The sequence below is a fragment of the Mus pahari genome, chromosome 1 (assembly GCF_900095145.1).
Source record: "Mus pahari chromosome 1, PAHARI_EIJ_v1.1, whole genome shotgun sequence".
In the NCBI taxonomy this organism is placed as follows: Eukaryota; Metazoa; Chordata; class Mammalia; order Rodentia; family Muridae; genus Mus; species Mus pahari.
In genome coordinates, this window is record NC_034590.1 from 113,709,219 (window position 1) to 113,731,784 (window position 22,566).

The 22,566-nt window shown below is 53.1% G+C and overlaps 1 protein-coding gene across 2 annotated transcripts in view; it reads left to right on the forward strand.

Annotated features, from left to right (window-relative positions):
• The window catches only part of Shank2 (SH3 and multiple ankyrin repeat domains 2), a 444,659-nt gene extending 426,655 nt beyond the window's left edge, over positions 1 to 18,004 (forward strand). For both annotated transcript variants that reach the window (XM_021202679.2, XM_021202690.2), the window contains 2 exons: positions 1,197 to 3,603; positions 12,544 to 18,004. In XM_021202679.2, the coding sequence (XP_021058338.1) occupies positions 1,197 to 3,603; positions 12,544 to 13,120 (2,984 nt within the window). In that variant the 3' untranslated portion in view covers positions 13,121 to 18,004. The remainder of the gene's footprint in view (positions 1 to 1,196; positions 3,604 to 12,543) is intronic.
• The last annotated feature ends 4,562 nt before the right edge of the window (positions 18,005 to 22,566 follow it).

Consider the following 22,566-nt stretch of genomic DNA (forward strand, 5'->3'; position numbering starts at 1 on the left):
TTATCAAACGGGAGTTCTCATGAAATAAGTGACTGTAGTTTGTTCTGGGATTTTTTTTTTTTTTTAATTTCAAGTAATTCATTTTGTTGCCTCTGAAAACCTGCATGCCCCTGTGTTGAGAATTCATCCCTGGTGTCTGCGCTGTGTACGCTGCTTCTGTCTGTGTGTCTCAGGCTGTACTGTCACACCAGCTGGTACATACACCCAGGGAAAGCTCAGGTCACCCTGTAGCTTCAGCCACACCCCCACTCATCACACACACACACACACACACACACACACACACACACCTATCACCAGTCAAGTCTCAGAACATGGTTCTGCCTTTGTTCCAAGTCATCAAGGCTTGGTTAGCCATGACAGCCAACCTCAGCTTTCCAGAGAGTCCCACAGGCCCATGTCAGAGCTTCCATGGACATGGCAGCTGGCATGGAGTAGCTGACTGGCATCTTGTAGCTGCTGTGGCCCAGGACTAGGTAGAGAAATCAAGTCCCCCTCCCCTCATGGACAGAGTCCATGCCAGAATGCCCCTCTCTTTCAAGCCAGCCACCCGCTGAGGGCTGAGGAATTCAACACACACAGAGCCTTCAGTGTAGCCCAGCAGGAGCAGGTGACGAAAATGGTCAATGTCCCCTTGGAGAAGACCACGCAGTAACAGGAGCAGGTCCTCCTTGCACATTTGGGACACTACTAGGGAGACAGCTATGCTAGCAAGGTAGCAGGTCTACCTGCTAACTGGACAGGAAGGACAGCAACCTTGACCTTTATGCCATTCATATAACCCCTCAGAGTCAGAAGAGAGCCTCAGTTCCTTAGAAGCCCTCACTAGGTCTGAAAGAGACAAAGACGGATGTCACCTGTACCTCACACTTGTACCCACAACCACAACTTTGGGTTCGGGTTTCCAGGGCTTGGCCTTGTTTCAGGCACTTGCCACCTTTGCCTCACTCCAGACAGACACCACACTATGCCCCAGAGAAGCAAATCCCTACATGCGTTCATTACATCGAATATCTGTCTTTCTGTTTCTGGCTCCTAGAAGGTGTGTGACTAACGGCAGCATCCTGGCCTGTGCTGTGCTTCCTAACAAGTGTCTCCCGTCTGAGTCTGTGGAAACACAGTGTGTTGCACAGTCCTGAGGACTCCAGTGCACTCTGTGGTTGCTGGGCTTAAAACACTGTGTTCTCTGCTTGCAGGGATAACAGAGGAAGAGCGGCAGTTTCTGGCTCCCCCAATGCTGAAGTTCACCCGAAGCTTGTCCATGCCGGACACTTCTGAGGACATCCCCCCTCCGCCACAGTCTGTGCCCCCCTCTCCCCCTCCACCTTCCCCCACCACATACAACTGCCCCAGGTCCCCGACTCCAAGAGTCTATGGGACAATTAAGCCCGCGTTCAATCAGAACCCCGTCGTCGCCAAGGTGCCCCCAGCCACTAGGTCTGACACGGTGGCCACCATGATGCGGGAAAAGGGAATGTTCTACAGGAGAGAGCTGGACCGCTTCTCCCTGGACTCAGAAGACATCTACAGCCGCAGCCCCGCCCCACAGGCTGCCTTCCGCACCAAGCGGGGACAGATGCCCGAGAACCCGTACTCAGAGGTGGGAAAGATAGCCAACAAGGCCGTCTACGTCCCCGCCAAGCCAGCCAGGCGGAAGGGCGTGCTGGTGAAGCAGTCCAACGTGGAGGACAGCCCTGAGAAGACATGCTCCATCCCCATCCCCACCATCATCGTCAAGGAACCCTCCACCAGCAGCAGCGGCAAGAGCAGCCAGGGGAGCAGCATGGAGATCGACCCCCAGGCCACCGAGCCCGGCCAGCTGCGGCCAGATGACAGCCTCACGGTCAGCAGCCCCTTTGCTGCGGCCATCGCTGGGGCCGTGCGTGACCGGGAGAAGCGTCTGGAAGCCAGGAGGAATTCCCCGGCCTTCCTCTCCACAGACCTGGGAGATGAGGACGTGGGTCTGGGGCCGCCTGCTCCCCAGATGCAGCCCTCCAAGTTCCACGAGGAGGGTGGGTTTGGTGACGAGGATGAAATGGAACAACCGCTATTGCCTACCCCCGGGACAGCACCCAGGGAGCTGGAGAATCACTTCCTAGGTGGTGGTGAGGCTGGTGCTCAGGGGGAGGCTGGGGGACCCCTGAGTTCCACATCCAAAGCCAAGGGCCCTGAGAGTGGCCCAGCAGCCCCCCTCAAGAGCAGCAGCCCAGCTGGCCCTGAGAATTATGTGCACCCACTCACAGGGCGGCTGCTCGACCCCAGCTCCCCGCTGGCCCTGGCACTCTCCGCCAGGGACCGAGCCATGCAGGAGTCCCAGCAGGGGCACAAGGGGGAGGCCCCCAAGGCCGACCTTAACAAGCCTCTCTACATCGATACCAAAATGCGGCCCAGTGTGGAGTCCGGCTTTCCTCCCGTCACCAGACAGAACACCAGGGGTCCCCTGCGACGGCAAGAAACAGAGAACAAGTATGAGACGGACCTGAGCAAGGACCGGAGGGCGGATGACAAGAAGAACATGCTGATCAACATCGTAGACACTGCCCAGCAGAAGTCTGCCGGCCTACTGATGGTGCACACGGTGGACGTCCCCATGGCCGGGCCACCCCTGGAGGAAGAAGAGGACGGAGAGGATGGGGATACAAAGCCAGACCACTCACCCTCCACAGTGCCAGAAGGCGTTCCCAAAACCGAAGGTGCTTTACAGATCTCCGCTGCCCCGGAGCCCGCCGCCGCGCCCGGCAGGACCATCGTGGCGGCGGGCTCCGTGGAAGAGGCGGTGATTCTGCCATTCCGCATCCCCCCTCCCCCTCTGGCGTCCGTGGACTTGGATGAGGACTTTCTTTTCACAGAACCATTGCCTCCTCCCCTGGAATTCGCCAATAGTTTTGATATCCCCGATGACCGGGCGGCTTCAGTCCCCGCTCTGGCTGACCTGGTCAAGCAGAAGAAAAACGACACCCCTCAGCCCCCTTCGTTGAACTCCAGCCAACCAGCCAACTCCACAGACAGTAAGAAGCCAGCCGGCATCTCAAACTGTCTGCCCTCCTCATTTCTGCCACCCCCCGAAAGTTTCGACGCGGTCACCGACTCGGGGATTGAGGAGGTGGACAGCCGGAGTAGCAGCGACCACCACCTGGAGACAACCAGCACCATCTCCACAGTGTCCAGCATCTCCACGCTGTCCTCGGAGGGCGGGGAGAGTATGGACACCTGCACAGTCTATGCAGACGGGCAAGCCTTCGTGGTTGACAAGCCCCCAGTACCTCCAAAGCCAAAAATGAAGCCCATCGTTCACAAAAGCAACGCACTTTACCAAGACACGCTCCCGGAAGAGGACACAGATGGCTTTGTGATCCCCCCACCTGCACCCCCGCCCCCGCCGGGCAGTGCCCAGGCCGGTGTGGCGAAGGTCATCCAGCCAAGGACCTCCAAGTTGTGGGGTGACGTTCCAGAGGTCAAAAGCCCAATTCTCTCAGGCCCAAAGGCAAATGTCATTAGTGAGCTAAACTCCATTCTGCAGCAGATGAACAGGGGGAAGTCGGTCAAGCCTGGGGAAGGGCTAGAGCTGCCGGTGGGAGCCAAGTCGGCCAACCTCACTCCAAGGTAAGTTCCCAATCAGCTTGGGGATGTGCGGTCCAGTGCTGGCCAAGAAAAACCATTGGGGAGCCACCTATGCAGTCGAGAAGAGGGGACCTGCATGGCCTCTGCCACACCCATTAGGCTATAACCATGTTGCCACCATCCTCCTGTCACCGGACTACCGCAGAGCCAAGGCCATGGCTGCTACACAGCCCATGACACACCCTCCTAAAGACACATAAAGGAACCAGATTGCACGGGACCAGGCCCACGGTCGCTTCCAGAAGGAAGCTTTGGTCTCTGCTCCGTTTCCTCCGGCCCTTTGCCAGGACGACCTCAAAGGCAGGCAGAGCTCCATTAAAACCCAAACTGGTCAGCAGAGGTGGACGGAGGGTAGGCAGTGTGGCCAGTGTCTGAACGTGGGTGTACCATTCCCTCTCCCTTAATCCCCCCTGGGGTTGAGGAAGGAAGGATTTGGAAGGAGCTGGGGTCATTGCTCCAGATGAACACCTGCCCCTCCGCTGCATCACCCCACCCAGGGGCAGACATCACAAAGGAATCACTGCCAGCCGCGCCCGATGGGCCACTTCCAGCCTCATGTAGGGCTTAACGAGCTACCTTCATTGGGATGGGGGTAGAATAAACACATTCTTTTTAAGTCCAGACAGAAGGTTCTAAAACAGTCCCTTGACTGTGTGGTTTCAGGATGGTACTCGACAGCCTTGCGGGCCCCACCCTCACTCGTGGCCTTTCTGTTTTTGTTCCTGTGTGTGATGTCACGCGTGCTGTCTTTCCGCTTCCGTGTGTGTAACGCTGACAGTTGAGCTCAGGTTTCATCAGTTTGACTAATGAAGTCTTTCTTTATTCTCCCGCTGGGCAGGCATCTGATTCAAACAACCGAGCCCATTAATCAGGGACATCACACTGCATCTGAGTCTTGAGGTTTGGGCTGGGAGCCACAATTCTTCCTGTTACCTTTTGCTGTGGTTGTAAATGGAGGACTTGGACGGCTCCTTAACTCCTTTGGGAAATACTGATTGGCGGCTGTTGTAAAGAAGTGTGCGGATGCCTCCGCCTGGTAACAGGAAACCTGCTACAGGTGGTGTGCAGAAGCAAGCTCCCAGGGCTCCCTGCTAGCTCGGGCAGGCCTGCAGAAGCCTTCCATTCCTGGGGGGGGGGGGGTAAGAGGGGGGGAGGTAACCACACACCTGCACATTTTGAACATGTTCAGGAGTCTCACAGCGACCTTGGAATATGCTTGGTTCATCTTTTCCTCTATAGAGTCTTTTATGTCACAGCCTCTTGTGAAAGTAACATTTGCAAGCCCTGGGGGTAGCGTTCCTCACAAGTGGGCAGCATGATCTTAGGTGTTAAGTCCATTCTTCAGAGAGGCTGAGCAGGCATTGCAGCCTCCCATGTTAGGGCTAAAAGCGAGGTTATAATAGCTGCTCAGTCTTCAGCAGGAGAGAAGCTGAGGTGGCCGCTGGCATTGGGCGGGGGTGCAGGGGGACCGGGGTTGCCTTCTGAATGGCAGCAGATGACCCCTGCTGCCTTTCTTTTTCTGGTTAGACAATGTCTGGTGGCTCCCAGAAGAGGGAAGGAGACTTCCCCTCCACTGGGTGCTGGGACTATTATCTTTCCCTACTCCAGGTAGGTGCCAGTTGTGGGCTGGGGGCTCAGAGAGCATCACCAACATACTGGCACCACCCAGCCAGTCTATTCCTGGTGCAGGCCTCTTGGAGCAAGGACCTTAGCCAACACCTACAGAGCACCGACAGACATCGGGCATTCTGTCACATAGGTACCAGCAACAGGGCCATCAACCTGCAGAGAGAGAAATCTGAGGCAAAGAGTCAAAGGGACTCTATGGGAAGGTCCTAGAAGCTGAGGCTGGGGTTTGGCTTCAGAGAAAGGGATCACCACTGAAGACCATCTACAAGATTGAGCTCCTGAGAAGACAGGAACAGCCACTAGACCTAGATCTCCCCTGCTAATGAGGGGAGAGATGACTGTTGTTGACCTCAAGCAGTAGAAGCACGGGCCTCTGACCCTCCTTTTCAAATCTAAGGATTGCGCCAGGTTGGGCATGGGCTTAGGGTCCTGGGATGCCAGTAGCGACTGCAAGACACAGAGGACCACAGGCTGGGATGGCCGTTCACAGAACCATGCATGCAGGTGACCGAGCTCTGCCTCTCACCTTGGGGCACTGGCCTCTTGCCTACACTGCGCGGACATCTCTCCGCTGCTGCCTTCACTGGTGGGCCCAGGATGACAACTGGAGGTTCACTCAGTCTGAGCATCTTGCCACCACTTGTAAATGCTTCTGAAAGTTAAGTTGTGGACAACCCTGGGCAAAATGAGGTTCAGAATCAAATGGAGAGAAAGAAAATAAAGGTTTGAAGTTGTAACTGAAAACTGGCCAGACTCTCTGAAGTGACACACGTTAAGTCAGAGAGACCCTGTTTCCTCAAGAATGACCGTGCTCACCAAGGAAAGACTGGCTCTCGGCGTGTTCCTCAGTGGTTCCACCACATGGGCAAGAGCTTTGCTGTGCTTGTAATTTGAAAAATGGTCCTTTTGCTACTTGCCAGCTCCGAGAGACCCCGTCTTATGCTGGCACCAGGAAGAGCAGAGTTAGAAGGCCTGGCACATGCTCCCTGGGGTGTAAGCAGCCTAGCTTTAGGATACCCAGGGTTTGGTATACCCAGTAGACTGACCCCAAGATCAGAACAATGTGGAATTTATACACATTTAATTACAAATATATTGAAAGAGTCAGCTGGAACTCTCTTTCAGTATACTTGTATATATGTTAGTGTATGATATCAGGGACACTGCAAGACCATGGCGCAAAGCTGTGAGCAGTTCTGGCTACAGGCCTGATGCTGATGCAGCCTCACAGGTAGAAGTCAGACCAGGCCCAAGTGAAGGAAGCTGATGGATAGGGTCTGCACCTACAATCTCTATCTCTTCTAGCTGCCCACAAACTTCCCAGTCCTAGTTGGGTGCAGAGCATGGAGCCCCTTGCTCTGCATCTCCACCTGCTCTGCAGCTCCGCCCCCTGTTCTGCAGCTCCGCCCTCTGCTCTGTAGCTCCGCCCTCTGCTCTGTAGCTCCGCCCCTGCCTCTGTAGCTCCGCCTCCTACTCTGCAGCTCCACCCTCCCCCTCAGAGGGTATGGTGGTGCCTCAGCCCTGTGGAATGGATATGCAAACATTTCATGGGTAACCTTGACATGTCCTTCTGTTGGACAGGGCTTTTGGCTTTCAGAGGCCTCCTGTCATCTGAATCTGGCCCACAGTGGAGGTACCAGGCCTGACACACATTTTTGCTATTTTCATGGATCTAAGCAGAGCACTTAGGTGTCCTGGTTAAAGCCGCATAGGGCCAATGACCAGCCATGGTAGGGAGTTTACTAAGCTGCTACCACTGTCTACAGCCCAAGAAAGAAGAGACAAGAGGACATCACCACAGAGGATTCTGCAGTCCTCCACAGCTGGGAAACGTAGTCATTGTCATCCACTCAGGCAGCCTGTTGATGGCCCAGGACACCAGGCACCAGATAGTGCTCAGAATTTGTCATTTAAGAGAAGCACATCCCTGTTAAGAAAGCATGGCCACTGTTCGCTCGGAGAGTGCCAGCTCCTGAGGTGAGAAATGGCCAAACCTAAACAACAGAACTGTATGTGACAAGTACCACGGAGAAGACAAGGCTCCAAAAGGACAGAACTAGGACAGAGCTGGCACTCTGAGGAAGGGGATCTCAGTGACCTAAAGCTCACACAGGAGACAGTTATGCAGAAACCAGAAGCATGGAGCCTGGGACACGGTGGGTGGAGAGTGTGAAACTGGGCCAGAACGGACTCTGTGCCCATGGGGGGTGGGGGGGAGTCAGCGTCAAGCCACCAGGCAGGGAGTGAGCAGGCTGTGGGGACACAGGGTCGCATCCAAGGGATGAAAACCATGCACAGACTTACCACAGCTTACCAGGAGTGGACACTCCCGGGATGCGCGTAACATGAGGAAGATGCTTTCAAGGTCCGTGCTGAAGTGGGGTGCTTTCTGTTGCTAGAGACAAGAGGTACCTTGGAGACACTGGAGAGCTAGACCCGGCTGCTTGTCTATAAGCACTGACTCCTCAAGCTGTCTGTGACCAGAGACCAGCCATCACATCCCTCAGCAGGATGAAACCTGTTCTCTTCCAGCATCCGTGGGGAAAACCTCAGCTCGCGTCCATCTCCCCCTAGAGCACAGGGTAGGGAGTGCTCCAGGGAGTCCTCATGGCTCCTCTCGAAGGGTGTGGCATACACTCAACTGCCAGCACTGTGTGGTGAGTCCACGAGGGACAGAGTTCGGCCTTCACCTTGCTGAAGCACACGGGAGGGGAACAGGGATACTGAGGAGGTTCAGGTGCCCACGGTCCCTGGGCAGGCAGCATTCCAGGTGCCTATGGGGCTTTACTCAACCCCTGCCACCCCTGCTGTCCTCCCAGGGCAGTCCTCCGACCATGGCCGGCGTCCTCTGTCTCTCAGCTGGGTCACCAGTATTAATCCAGCTTCTCTGTTCTGAAATTAATCAATACAATTGTTAAACTGCTGCGACTACCTGGTCCCAGACCACGGGCTTCTGTTCCATGGCATCTCAAGCTCTCTGCACTGCCACGCAGCTCTGGTACCTCAGTCACCAAGCAAAGCAGGAGGGTGATGGCACTGCCCGGGAGCAGCACTTAGTAGCGAGGTGAACCCTGGTGGGGACGGCCTAGCACTTTCTGCCACTATCCACATGCTGAGGTGACTAGTCTGACAGAGTCTCTTCCTTTGACCACCAAACGGCAGGTCTCCTTTTTAGAACATATTTATCTATTTTTATGTGCAATGGATGTTTTGCCTGCGTGTGTGTGTGTGTGTGTGTGTGTGTGTGTGTATACACCATGTACAGGTAGCACTCGCAGGGGCAGAAGAGGGCACTGGATCCTCTGGAACTGGAGTTACAGATGGTTGAACCATGTGTGTGGGTTCTGGGAATTGAATCTGGGTCTTCTACAAAAGCAGCCAGTGTGCCGGGTGGTGGTGGTGGTGGCGGTGGTGGTGGCGGTGGCGGCGGCAGCAGCAGCGGTGGCAGCGCACACCTTTAATCCCAGTACTTGGGAGGCAGAGGCAGGCGGATTTCTGAGTTCAAGGCCAGCTTGGTCTATAGTGTGAGTTCCAGGACAGCCAGGGCTACACAGAGAAACCCTGTCTCAAAAAACCAGAACAACAAAAAAAAAAAGCAGCCAGTGCTCTAAACCACTAAGCCATTTCTCTAGACCTGTCGAGTCTTCTCTCTTGGTCTTCTTTTGACCAGAGCCTATCACAGGTGAACAGTTCCTCCTGAAAGTAGGTGCTTTCCTGTCCTGGCAACTTGTGAGCAAGGTGGGAACCCAGACACCAGTGTGCTGAGCCTGAGACAGTTTCCTCAGCCTGAAAACAGGCAATGTCCCTCAGCCACTCCTCTGGTTACGTGCTCCGCTCCCATTCTGGAGAGAGGCCTAGAGCGAGCAGAGTCCTCACAGTTCTCTGAGCCCGTGGTGACTGCAAGGCACCAGGATCAGAAGTGCTGAGGGGGTCCCAGCTTCTGAAACTCAGGCAAACACATGGCCCGGTTCTCCTTCCTGCGCCCCATTTGTGGAAGCCTGGATAGGCAGAGCAGCTTCATAAGAAAGCAGGCTGATGCCCGATGGGGTTCTATACACCTGTAATGCCACTGCTAGGGAGGCTGAGGCAGGGGGATTGCAACAAGTTCTAAACTAACCTGGGGCTACAGGGAGACTCTGTCTCAAGTCACCAAAAAGAGGGGAGAGAGAAGGAAGGAGGGAAGACAAATAGTTTAGAATTTAGTGCCTCATACAGCCTGGGGCTGAGGGTCCATGCCTCAGAACCCTAGCATCAGTGCTGGCCCCTGAGGAGCCTCTGGCCCACACCTGTGCTCAGGTCCAAACTGAGTAACCACAGTGTGAGTCTGGTTGCCCATCCATCCACCTCCCCAGCTCATCAGCTCCTGCCAGGAGAGACAGGTGAAGAGCGGCTGTGAGCAGCTGGATTCGCTCTGGGGCTGGTTTTGTTTTGTTTCTTAATTCTCACATTTTTTAAATGAATTTGATTTTAAAAGCAGGCTAGAGATGATCCTCCCAGAGGCGGGTGTTTGTGAGTGTGTATCTATTCTAAATCAGGGTAACAGACTTCTGTATATGCCGCCCAGCAGCCCCGCCGTTGCCTAGCAACATAATGATCTGCGCACACGGGAGGATCCTGTGAGTCATCACTGTGTGATTCACCAGGAAGGAGGCAGGCTACCCAGAAGGCACAGAGCAAAGCCGGCAGGCAGGCAGGCCAGTCCAACTTAACTCGGCGGTTGTCATGCTGGGTGGGGTACGGGTAAGCCCTAAGCATGTGGCCAGACCAGATCCATGCCGTTAGCCGCTAGGCTGACCACCATGTTGGGGTGTAAACATGATACAGAACCCTAGCCTGGGCTGGTTGGCCTGGGTCCACTGGGAACAAGATTCATTCTTTCCAAGTCAAAGCCAAGTGAGGGAAATGTGAGCCACCTGTCAGGGACCCTTTCTTCCTCAGTGCCTCACGACACACCAGAGAAGGCAAAGTGTAGGTTCCCTTGCTCATATGAGTGTCTGCCCCAAGCCACTGGGCTGCCTGCCAAGAGGGCTCTGGGGTGCAGCGTTCAGCCAGGGTTCAACCGTTTCCACCGGTGAGGAGGCTGCTGCCTCTCCTTGCTTTCCAGTCAGTTCTGCAGTGTGGTCTCAACCGTCCCCTGTGTCGTTTCCATTTGCTCCCATGGCGCTGTTTGCAGAAGAGGGTCATGCTGAGCAGAAGTAAGTGCGGCCTGTCCAGATTCGTGTGTCCCCCCACCCCCCCGCCCCGTGTGTCACTGTCTCTGCTCCTACCTCTGCTTCCCAGATTCAGCTGCCTGCTGGCTGAATCCATCCTGACCAGAAGGCTAGCCCAGTCCAGGGTACTGGCTTAGAGACCCTTCAGAGCAGTGCCTGGGTATCTGCTGGCCCTCAGGGTACTGGCATGCCAACCACATGACTCCAAAATAAGGGTCAGGACACCCCCTGCCTCCCCCATCCTGAAGTGTCACATGCTAGAAATGTGCCCCCCTCCCCAGTTGCAAAGAGCCCCTGGGCAACTGCAATGCTTATCCAGGCTGAACCTGGAGTGGCTTACCCTACAACCTAGAAATCAGAGGGTGACATGGCATATTCTGCAGACCCTTAACATGTCCCTGGCCCACCTCTCCATGATTACCTAAAGCTGAATCTTTAGAGATCCCCCGAAGCTGCAAAGCCCAGATGGGCTTCTGGACTTTAACTCCATGGGCTGCCTCAGGCCTGCTAAGATGACCCGCACACTGCAGGGACAGGCTCTCGGAGCAAACTTCGGTGGGAGGGCACTCTGGGACTTACAGGTACCTACAGTTCCCAGAAGCCACTGCTGCAGGTCCAATGCTCCCTCCCACAGCAGAGTCCTAGCCCACCGAACTCACACCTCCTTTTTCCCCCGTAGTGTCCAGTATTTGAAGTAATCATTGCTAGCCCTAGTAGGGATAGTCCACAGAACAGAGAGGTCACCTGCTAATGGCTTCACCCAGACACACAGCAGGCAAAGAAAACAAACAACATCCCAGGAAGAGAAAGAGGCAGCGGAAGGCCCAGGGACAACTGTATGTTGCCTCAGACTCTTTCCCCTCACTTGCGCTCTGAGGAGGTCCTCGTCTACTACCATCTATGTGCCCTGCAAGGGGACTAAGTAAGGGGTCTCTAAAGTTCAGTGGGCTGACACCATCGTAAGGAGTTTAGCTCAAAGCAGGCCCCATGACATCACACCCCATGACATTATGAGGTGGACTGGGGAGCCCTCAGTTCTTACCGGTTTACACCGGACATGAAGACGGGGCTAACCTCTGAGCCATTTCAGTCTAGGTTGTGCCCATGGCAGGATGGACCTTTCCAGAAATAAGAGGTGTGTGGTGTGTCCACATTCATGTGGGTGAGCCCAGGTCAAGAGAAGCACCTACTTTCTTTAACCTGGTGCTGTCTGCAGTTTGGCAATAGAGCAGGAAGCAGCGTTCGGAGAGAGGCTTCGCCTTCCTAGGTGTGTGACTAGAAGGTCTTCAGCGGCCCTGACCAACATGATCAGGGGACACATTTTATAGAACGACCACCTCCAGATAGATGGGTGAGAAGAGGAACTTCGTAGTCACTCAGGAGGTCCTCCTCCCAGTGCAAGTCACCCACCTACAGCAGGCTCTGTGAGAGTCGAGCCTGCCTCTTCCAATTCTGAGGACTTGGCCTACCCAAATGTAGCAGGAAGGACACCCCTGGGAAAAGGGCCTTCTGTCTACTATGGTAATAGGGGCGGACCACCCTGCCAGCAAGTCTCCGCCTGTAGGGAGTGCACTCGTATACCCTGAGGCCTGCTGTCAAACTATCCAGTCAGTGCTAGGCAAGGTTCTCTATGAAGAGGCCCCGTGCAGAACTTAGCCTGGGACCCACTAGCAACCTGGATGCTCTGTGCCCTGCGCATCCAGGGAAAAAAATCTATTCCAACCCCACATCCATTTCTGGTGCAGGGCGGGCCCTGCATTTGTCCGAAACCCAAGAAATTTAACCCTAAGCAGAGCCCTAACAGGCTACTGAGAAAGGGAATCCCCTGGGAGGTGTATGTTGCTGCAGAGGGCCTGAGCTGATTCTGGCCTCCACACGGGGTCTCTCCAGGTGCCTACCCAGCCTGGTCCAGGTGAGTGGCTGGCTTGCTGTGCTGTGCTCCACCCACACCCCTCTGACTGGCATGGCCGTCTGTATCACTGCCAGCACAGACCCTCTGCTGTGGTGTGGGTGCCTCCCCCTCCCATCCCATGTTCCTCGGTGACCCGGAAGTGACGGTTCTTCTCTGTCGTTGCTGTTTCAGAAGCCCAGAGGTCATGAGCACCGTCTCAGGTACACGGAGCACGACGGTCACCTTCACTGTCCGCCCCGGCACCTCCCAGCCCATCACCCTGCAGAGCCGGCCCCCCGACTATGAAAGCAGAACCTCAGGACCTAGACGCGCCCCAAGCCCTGTGGTTTCGCCAACGGAATTGAGCAAAGAGATCCTGCCCACTCCTCCCCCTCCGTCCGCAGCCGCAGCCTCTCCCTCCCCCACACTCTCAGATGTCTTTAGCCTTCCGAGCCAATCCCCTGCAGGGGACCTCTTTGGCTTGAACCCAGCAGGACGCAGCAGGTCACCATCTCCTTCAATATTGCAACAGCCAATCTCAAATAAGCCTTTTACAACTAAGCCTGTCCACCTGTGGACGAAACCAGACGTGGCAGACTGGCTGGAAAGTCTGAACTTGGGTGAACACAAGGAGACGTTCATGGACAATGAGATTGACGGCAGCCACCTGCCAAACCTCCAGAAGGAAGACTTGATAGATCTTGGGGTGACTCGAGTTGGGCATAGGATGAACATAGAAAGGGCTTTGAAACAGCTGCTGGACAGATAAGGGTGGCTGCCCTGGGCCTTCACAGACTCCTTTCTTATAAGTAGAGATGGGCTTATGTTGAAATGTGTGGTGGCCAAGCAGAGGCTGACAGCACCAATCTCCGGTCTGTGGGTTTGTCTCTGGGTACCCAAAGATGTGCTGTGGGTGTCCCTTGGTGTGACCAAACCGGGGCCTCAAAACCCAGCCCTCTGTGCGGATATCTTGGGTGGTTTCTGTCCAAAGGGACAGTAAGGGGGTTTCTGTCCCGGTCTCAGAGGCTGCCAAGGACGGTATGTGGGACCCTCTCCTCCTGTGGCAGATACCAGTGTACTCCAGATACCTCCTGAGGCCTGCCTCCCTCTGCCTTCTGGGCAACTCTTACCCCTCAGCCCCGGAACACAGCCTTTCTTCAGGCCTTTGGCCTCTGGGTGGGCTCATTGGCTCCGTCCCTCCCCTGTGCTTGGCTCTCAGCGAGCAGTTCCAGGTGGAGCCCTGCCTGAGCCAGACTGTAGAGAAACACTGTCCCATCCACCTCTTTGTCCGACTCCTGTGACGTGCATCGGAGCTTCTTTGGCCCCTAGGTCCTTGGCAGTGGTGGCTGTGGAAAGGATCGTGCCCTGCTTGCTTAACTTGCTGTCTCTATTTCTGCAAACCGATTAGCATAATTCCAGGGTGGCCAAAATGAAGTCACACGGAGTTAGTCAAAGCACAAAGTCACGATCCTGAGGAGGAGGGAGGCCTGGCCGTAGAGCCAGCCAATGTGTGGCTGCCCAAGCACACAGCCTCCTCCAGGGCAAGGACAGGTGTCTGCCCAGAGCACCTGCCCAGGAGGGAAAGGTTGGGGCTCTTGAAATTTACTCTAATTGGATATCTGCAGAGCTCCACAGAGGTCAGAACAGGTGAGCAGCTACTTTTACAAGGACAAGAGGACCCGAGGCTTGTGGTAAGCATGGCTGCCATTGGGAAGCTGCTGTTCTCCCTGGTAGCAGATGGAATGCCATGCCCTTCATCTGCACCAGGCCACGGCTGAGCATCCTGCCGAGGCAGCCCTTTGGCTCTCAGAGGCCAAGAAAGGTGGAACTCAGGGGCCTTTCTCCCTTCTCTCACATAGCGGGGATCCCACCAGCTTGTCTTAACATCTGGCTCTCAGAGAAGCCCGTGGTCAGGACATGGTGGAGGACAGAAAGTGGGGCACAGGCTGTGGCAAAGTTTAGGTGTGCGTGGAAAAGAAGGTGGGGAGCATCGTGGACCAAGCCTCACCTCAGGCCCAGCCACCTGAGCCCACCCTTCTTGCCCCCAGATGTCTCCCTCCCAAAACAATACCTCTAATGTCCCAGGGAGGTCACTGACTGCACACAGCCACCACGCAGTCAGCCAGGCTCCCCAAACCCCCTCTCCCCCACGCTCAGAGGAGACTCGAATGTCAGGTGACGGTTTTATCATTTCAGAACTAGCCCAGCCCATCTCTAATTATAAAACATCTTTTTCCTTTTTTTTTTTTTTCTTCACTTATGCTCACAACCACATGTCTGATGAGGCCTGGAACAGCGCTACAATGAACACATAAAATTTAGCAATTAAAAAAAAAATCTTTCTTTACTGCAAGTTTAAATATGTGTACAGATAGTTCATAAGCACAATATTTTAAGAAAAAAAGTGACTGGTCTACTGGGCAGCCTCTGTGCCACCCAGTGCTGGAAAGCTAAAGGGAAAAGGGGTTGTGGTTTAACAATACCATTTCCTTGGGACAATTATACAAGCGACCTTTAAAAAAAATTACCTTTCCCTGGACACATCAGAACTTGCGACATCAAGTCGTTTTTCAGCTTTTGCCACAGTTTCATCATTGAAGGTCAATTATTTAATCAAAAGGATTAGAATCCATGACTCCACAGTTTCTCCAACAACAATACACATACATGCATATTCATACACACACACACACACACACACACACACACACACCTTGCATCCACCACAACCCTTGATATGGAGACCAGAGCTTTGAATCTTATTCTGTCCCCCAAACCCTTTGCAGGTCAACCCTAACTTCTAAATCATCCAATGAGCTGGTACCAGGTGACTGTTGAGCACCTTGCTCTGGGTCCCATCACCCCCAGCAAGGCAAATGAGTGAGTAACACTCCAGAGATGCTGCAAGTCCAGACACTGCGGGTAGCCACTGAAGAATCCAGAGAGCGTGAAAATGTGGCCTCGCCATTAACTTGTCTTCCAATGGGTGGTTCCGCGAAGTCCCCTCGGTGTGCCATAGCGCTAGGCTCCTTCCCTTTGCCTACCTCTGTGCTCAGTGTCAGGCAGAAGCTAGGCAGGAGAGACCTGGTGGCTCGGGGCACGCTGAGCTTAGGCAGCAGGTGACAAGCTGCGACTGCCTTCCTTAGACTTCAAGCCACATGCCTCCAAGCGGAAGCAAGCTGACTGTCAGCCTCAGAAGCTGATAGGCCAGCTTTGCTTTGCAGTGTCTGCTCACAGAAACACAGCTGGACCTTTCAGAGCTGACCCCCAGTCACCCAAACACACATTTGCCTAGATACTGGATCTCTGTCTCTCATAGTTGATTTTGCGCAGAAAGCAATAGTCCCTCATTGAAATTGCCACCCATTGTCCCCCCACACACACTCGGACATGTCAGGACCAGGCCCTACCCCAGGACCCTCTTCAGTGGGGAACCAGATGTTAAACTGCTCATAAGGACCATGTTACCACTATTCCAGGTTTTAAGATCAACTTTTGTTATATACTGTAATTTAAATAACTGCATAAATTTACATGCCTAGTTTCTGTAATATTGTGTATACAAAACCAAAATCTCTCAAGCTGTAAATTGTGTATACCCCCCAGGATCCCTACTCTGGGGCATCCGTGCGCATTTTAGATTTAATTCATACAATTAAAAACTCAATGTGACTGCTGACGTGCTGAAACTTTACATAAGAATTATTTGTGATACTTTAGTTAATAAAATGGTGAGGTTTTTTTTTTTTTCCTGAGTTATTGAACAGGCAAACATTACCCAGCTGACCTGGCAATGACCCTTTTGTGTGTGTGCGGGTAGGGGGGCCACAAATATTGATTTTTTTTTCTCCCATTAGCAATTTTGGGTTTTAAATACGAACATGTTTCACACTATAGTTTGTGTGTAACAACACATGTCACATTATCTTTGTTGCTGTTAATTTTGTGCTCCTTTTCTTTTTAGACTTTATTTATTTAGAAGGAGAGAGAGAAAGAGGGAGAGCGAGGGAGAGCGAGGGAGAGCAAGCGAGCGAGCGAGAGAGTTCCTGTACTTTGCACTTTTCCCCCAAATCCTTCAATCTCTTGTATGGCAACCAAAATTACTGTAAAAAAAATAATAAATATACTCTTGCAATAAGGCTGTGGTTCTGATTACAAAGGGAGCTGACTCCCCCAGAGCAGGCAAGCTTGTCATCGGAAATAGGGCGTTTTGCACACTTCAGCCTGCTTTACCTGGGCAAGGTTACAGGATGGCATCTTCCCTTCAGCCACTTCACCTCAGGCCCATTTCCTCAAGTGCCCTCGTCGTCTAAATGAAAACCTTGTATAGTGTTTCAAAATTGTGCAAAATGTCAAAAATGCGACCACCCCTGTGAGCATGGGTCCCAGGCCTGGCTGTCCCTTCTGTTTCAGGGGTGGGTGCAAGGGTACCCGAGACTGACCTAGGCTTGCCTCCTCCTTTCCCAGAAGGAGAGCTGTCCTCACAGCGATGAGGGCTGTCGGCCGGCCAGGGAGCATGGGAGCAGAAGACTGAGTGGCTTCTCTGGCTGACCTAAGCAGGTGCTGCTTTACAAGCAGCAGTGGACTAAGGCCAGAGCAGACAGAGAGAGTCTGGGTCTTTAGCGAACATCTGGACCAGGAGCTTAGGGCCATCTGCGTGCTCCTGGAGGGATATCTGAAAAGCACTGAGCCTCTCTGGCCTCCTGAGTTCTTCCCCAACAGGGTCTCTCCTTGGGCACACCCTTCATCCAAGCAACCTCTGTGTCCCCATCTTTGTCCTTTGCTCCCTGTGTTCCTCCTGTAGAGTCTCCTAGGTCGTCAGCTCCCCCTGCTTCACTGTCTGACAGCTTTTTCCAGACCCCTTGATAAACTGGGCATCCATCAGGGGACATCTACCGGCCGACCTTCTCTGTACTTGAACTGTATTTAAGGCATTTGCCCCCCAGGGGTCTGGACCATGCCGCACCTGTAGAGGCCCTGGGTAGGAACATCCTGTGTGGGAGGCGGGTCACACAGACACTGGCACTCAGTCTGCCTGCTTTAGGTAGAATCTGGCAGTGTCCTGTGCCCTGCCCCAGATTCTAGCAGCCCTCTGGCTCCACCCTGCAAGTCCCCACCGTCCCGTCCCGATGATGCTGTTTCTTCCTGCACTCTGGGACGTGGGTCTGCAGCTCAGTCTTTGGTTTGCATTTAAAAGTCACAGCAGCCACTGCTGGCAACTTCTACTAGAACTCTGTTCACAGCCAATCTGAAACTTTAATATTGAGCCTTCAATAAATTCTGGATAGAGAAATTGATTTAAAAACAAACAAAGTGTGTGCCTTGGGTGTTCTGAACTAATCTGCATAATACCATACTGTAACTGTACATTTGATAAGAAGATCAATGTATAATGTAGCTGATTTAAACAAAATAGTTCTAGTGCCTTGTCTTCTGAACTGGAAGCCCATATCAATGCACAACCTAAAGAAACGAAGCCCGACTGGAGAACTGAGCGCTGAGAGGAGCTGGGCCCAGGGCCCTTCTCATCAGAAGGCTGTGGAATACACAGTCAGTTATGCTTAAAAAGAGAGAGAAAGAGAGAGAGAGAAAACGTTGAAACAGAATTGTGTTATCAACTAATTTTCCATTAAAAATGCTCTCTGCTACATCACGTCCAGTATTTTCATTTAAATGCAAACATGTTTTAGAGAATTATCCTGGGGGAGGTGGTGTCATTTCTGATGGCATCCTGGGTGGGCAGCGCTTGTGTCGTAGCGCCCCCTGGTGGCACTGGCCAGTGCTGCTTACTGAGGGCAGCGGTGGTCTTGGTTTCATGTTTTGCTAAAAATGACAGTCTCACAACTGTCAGCTGTTTCTAGAAATTCAAGAGTTCAGATTTCCCTGAGTGGCCTCCATCCTTCATGTGGTGGACACACTCTGGGAGCAAGCATTTTGTCCCTGGGTCTAGACTAATCACAATTATAGTGAGCCTCGAGGGACTCAGCCCGAGAGGGGAGTGATGCCACCACACACTGTGTCTCCTTAGCCTACTGATGGCAGAGGTAGGGTGGACACCATACTAGGTGCACTGACATACCGTAGAGTGGTACTGTCACACACACACACACACACACACACACACACACACGCACACACACACACACCTTAAAGATACAAGGAATGCCTCAGACCCAGAATCCTCCCACCAAAGCCCCAAAACTGTCATGAGGCTGTGCTACAACCAGAAGGCTGTCGACTCACAGGTCACAGGATTTAGGCAGGATAGGTCCCCATAATTCCAGAAGCTGAATCACAGAATACAGAGGGGCACCTTCTTCCCAGTGTTAGCATTGCGTCCATACAAGGCATGTACCCAAGGGTCAAGAGTCCAAAGGTGATCCGGGTGGTGGTGGCACACACCTTTAATCCCAGCACTCTGGAGGCAGAGGCAGGCGGATTTCTGAGTTCGAGGCCAGCTTGGTCTACAAAGTGAGTTCCAGGACAGCCAAGGCTATACAGAGAAACCCTGTCTCGAAAAAAACAAAACAAAACAAAAAGAGTCCAAAGGTGAGACTGGACACTGCCCACAGGCACTGGGTGAGATGCTCAGGCATCCTAGGGACACAACCAGGACACAACCTGGAGTCAACTCAGCACCTCTCTTGGCTGTTCATAGAAATCAAGCCCAGAACTGTTATAAAAATGTGTTCTCTGCCTCAGGGCTGAGGGAGTGTGGTAAACGCACTGTGTAAAGGCATTGGCATAAGCAGAGTGCAGTCTGGGCACAGCAGGGTGCCCTCCAGGAGTGGGTACCAGCTACAAGGCAGAGCCTTACTCCAGGGCACTTCGGTCTCAGTGTGGAACTAAGTCCTGCCTGAGTCATGGAAGGGAGAGGCCCTGTTTACTGTGCAACCTCCCTGGCCAGGCTCACCTGGAGGGGAGAAGCCACAGATGCCCTAGGAATAGGCCACTCGGTCAGAGTCCACATCTGATGAGAGGGTCATGACCTCTTCCCTTCTTCTTTCCAAGTCATTACTGCAATTCGGGGATTCTGGAAGCTCAGTACTGCCCAGGATCACAGCCCACATCAGTATATAGGAGAAGGGAAGAAGGCTGGAATCAGAAACCACCCTAACTTCCTCACCTGTGGTCAAGAGTGCCGAACACAGGGACCCTGACCTTCAAATAGAGGACCTAAAAGAAAAGAGCACCTGCGGCTAGGTGTAGCATTGACTGTTCCCTGAGAATTGTCGCAAGCAGACGGCCCTTTTATAGATGCAGGAACTGAGGCTCAGACATGTAGATGCCATGTGGACAGGATTTCCAAAGGTCCAGTCCTCAACATGGGCGCACACAACTGCCACTCACAGCTAGGAACTACCTGCGGTCTCTGGCATTTTTCTATATGGCCTGATGCCCACGGTGGTGACCTGGGTGCTGGTCCACCACAGTGGCTTTTCTTCCACAGCTCCCTCTACTGGTGAGAAGAGGGCTTTTGCCTTTCTGCTCCTTCCAGATCACAGGTGTGACAGAGGCGGTCAGAGCCAAGGAGGACAGGGGCAGCCATAAACACAGACCCACTGCCCTGATGCCAGGAAGGAAACCAGAACAGGACAGCCGCAGACCTCCCTGGCCATGGAGCACACCCTCTGGGCCAGCTCGAAGCAAAGCCTCCACTTTCAAGCAAGAATCTGAACTGTCACTGCAAAGACCCCATCAGAGACAACGAGAGTGCAGCATCTCTGAGGGTACCCTACGACCTGAATCCTTCCGTCTCCACTGCAGTCTCCTCCCTCCCCTTGAACCAGCTTTTTGGGGGAGAGGGACGGTCACTGGACTATGCGGCTGCTCCTCTCCATGAGGGGGAAGGAGACCACAGAGGCTGAGAGCGTAAGAGACAAGCCTGGTTTGTTTGCAGCAGGCACATGGAGACTGTTGCCCTGCCAGTCTTCAGCCATTTGCAGGAAGGCAGGCTCGGGAACATCTGACAGGAGGTGCATTCTGGGAATGAGGAAACCAGAACAGTTAGTGATGCTGGGCTCATCGCCCTGGGTTTGAGGGTCATTCCCTCACTAGGTGCAGACTGGAACATAGAAGAGGGACCCACAGCCTGCCCTTCTTCCCACCCCGACAGCATCTGTCCTACAGCCCTTGGTCCTGGACGTTTTCTTCACTTTTGACCCTGAGACTGTTCTCATGGCTACAGTATCCCTGACTCCTCATGGAGATGTCTTGTCTTGAACAATACTTTCTGGTCATAGCATGGCTATTTCTGTCAAGGGTGACTGTGGTCACCTACAGGGGACTTCCATGAGATTGTATCCCCAATCTGGACAGGGTGTTTCCTGATTCTTGGTATCTTGTTCAAAGAACTGAAGAAGCACAAACAAATGGAGAGAGAGCAAGGGCTTTATTCAAAAGCAAAACTCTGTGCAGCCAAGAAGCAGTGGGCAAGAGGGCGTAGGGGCCCTCCCTGGTCATAGCTGGACTTTCTTCTATGGATTGAAGGGGAGGAAGTGGCTGCCAGGTGTGGGGTATGGGTAGTTTTCCACTTGTTTTTATTTTGGGGGTGGGGAATTCAAGATAGGGTTTCTCTGTGTACCCCTGGATGTCCTGGAACTCGCCAGGCTGGCCTTGAACTTATAGAGATCCACCTGTCTCTGCCTCCGAGTAAAGGACCAAAGGTTTGCATCACTCGTCGTACCTGGATGGTTTTCCATTTTGATTGACAAGTTTGGGTTATGTAAGTCTTATTCTCTGTTCATTTTCCTTCCCGTGATGCATCTGGATTTAACATGTGCTCATTGATACACATAGTTATAAGATGAGAACTAGGGGGATTTCCCTATAAGTTCATTCTGAGGACACATTTGGCCATGCATTCATCCAAAACCAGTCCAGGATGAATCTGCACACTGCCTCTAAGTCCCAGATGTGTTCCATGATGTTTGACCCCAAAAGGGATGTGTGGCTAACGCCTTGAAGCATCCCAGGAGGCTTCGAGGGAGTGCACGGCACCCTGCCCTACACCCCCGGATGTATTCGCAGTTAAAGGACCCTGAAGGGAGATGCTACTTCAGCAACATAACCAACTGAATGACACTGTTCCCTGGGAGAGACCCCTCACCCTCGATTCCTCAAGTGATCCCCTAACCCATGCTCCTGCAATGTCTCCTCACCCACACTCTGCTAGTGACTCCTTGTCCAGCTCAGGAACCCCAGTTAAAAACCACTGACCTACCAAGCTGAGCTTGGGTGGACCGTTTCTTTGATCTGTGGTTGGTCTCCCTTCTTGCTATGGCCTTCATGGCTTGGAATTGACCTTCACACAACAAAGAGAGACAGACAGACAGAGAGAGGGGAGATAAGGGGTGAGGGAAGGAGGGAGGGTGGGAGGAGAGAGAGAGAGACAGAGTAGAGAGAGGGGAGGGAGGGAGGGAGGGAGGGAGGGAGACAGACAGAGAGAGGGGAAGGAAGGAGGAAGAGACAGACAGACAGACAGAGGGGAAGGAAGGAGGGAGGGAGAGAGAGAAGAACACTAGGTAGGTCATATGCTCTGAAGGAGATGATCCAGCAGTAACTGGGAAATGGCATGCTTACTGTATCCGGCATGCTTACTGTATCCGGCATGAATGGGGAGGAGGCCTAGCTAACCTCGGTCCTGGGTCTCTGTAGCAGACACTGTCAGGTGGCTATCATCCAGGAAGAGGATGCTATCTATGGTTGATGTATGGTTTCCACACACATCATCAACACCCACACACAGGATGGTACTTTGCTATTCCTGAACCTGGCCCAGGAAAGGTCTTACCATTCCAATGGATCTGAGGCATTGAGGTCCTTGACATGGCTGCGCTCATGATAATAACACACATTCACTCAGGACTTCATCCACTATCTAGGGTGATCAGACATTCGCTCACATCTCCCAGGAAAGTTAATGAAACAGTTGGTGCTTACACAGGGACAAAACAACAAAACACAGAGATGCACTCTGAAGGCATATGGGCACTGTGTGTGCCCTGGGTGATGAGATGCGACTGAAGCTAAGCTAAGGATGGAGTGTCCACAGGCCAATCATGACACAGCCGTCTTTGTTCATGTGATATTCAATGCCTTCTTCCTGTGGACGTGGCTACACATCCCTAGCCGTGAAAAGATATATAGCTAAGGCTGATTCATCACAAGGTGAAGTGTTGAAGTGTCTGGGGGTGAGGGGCAGGGTGGCTGTCT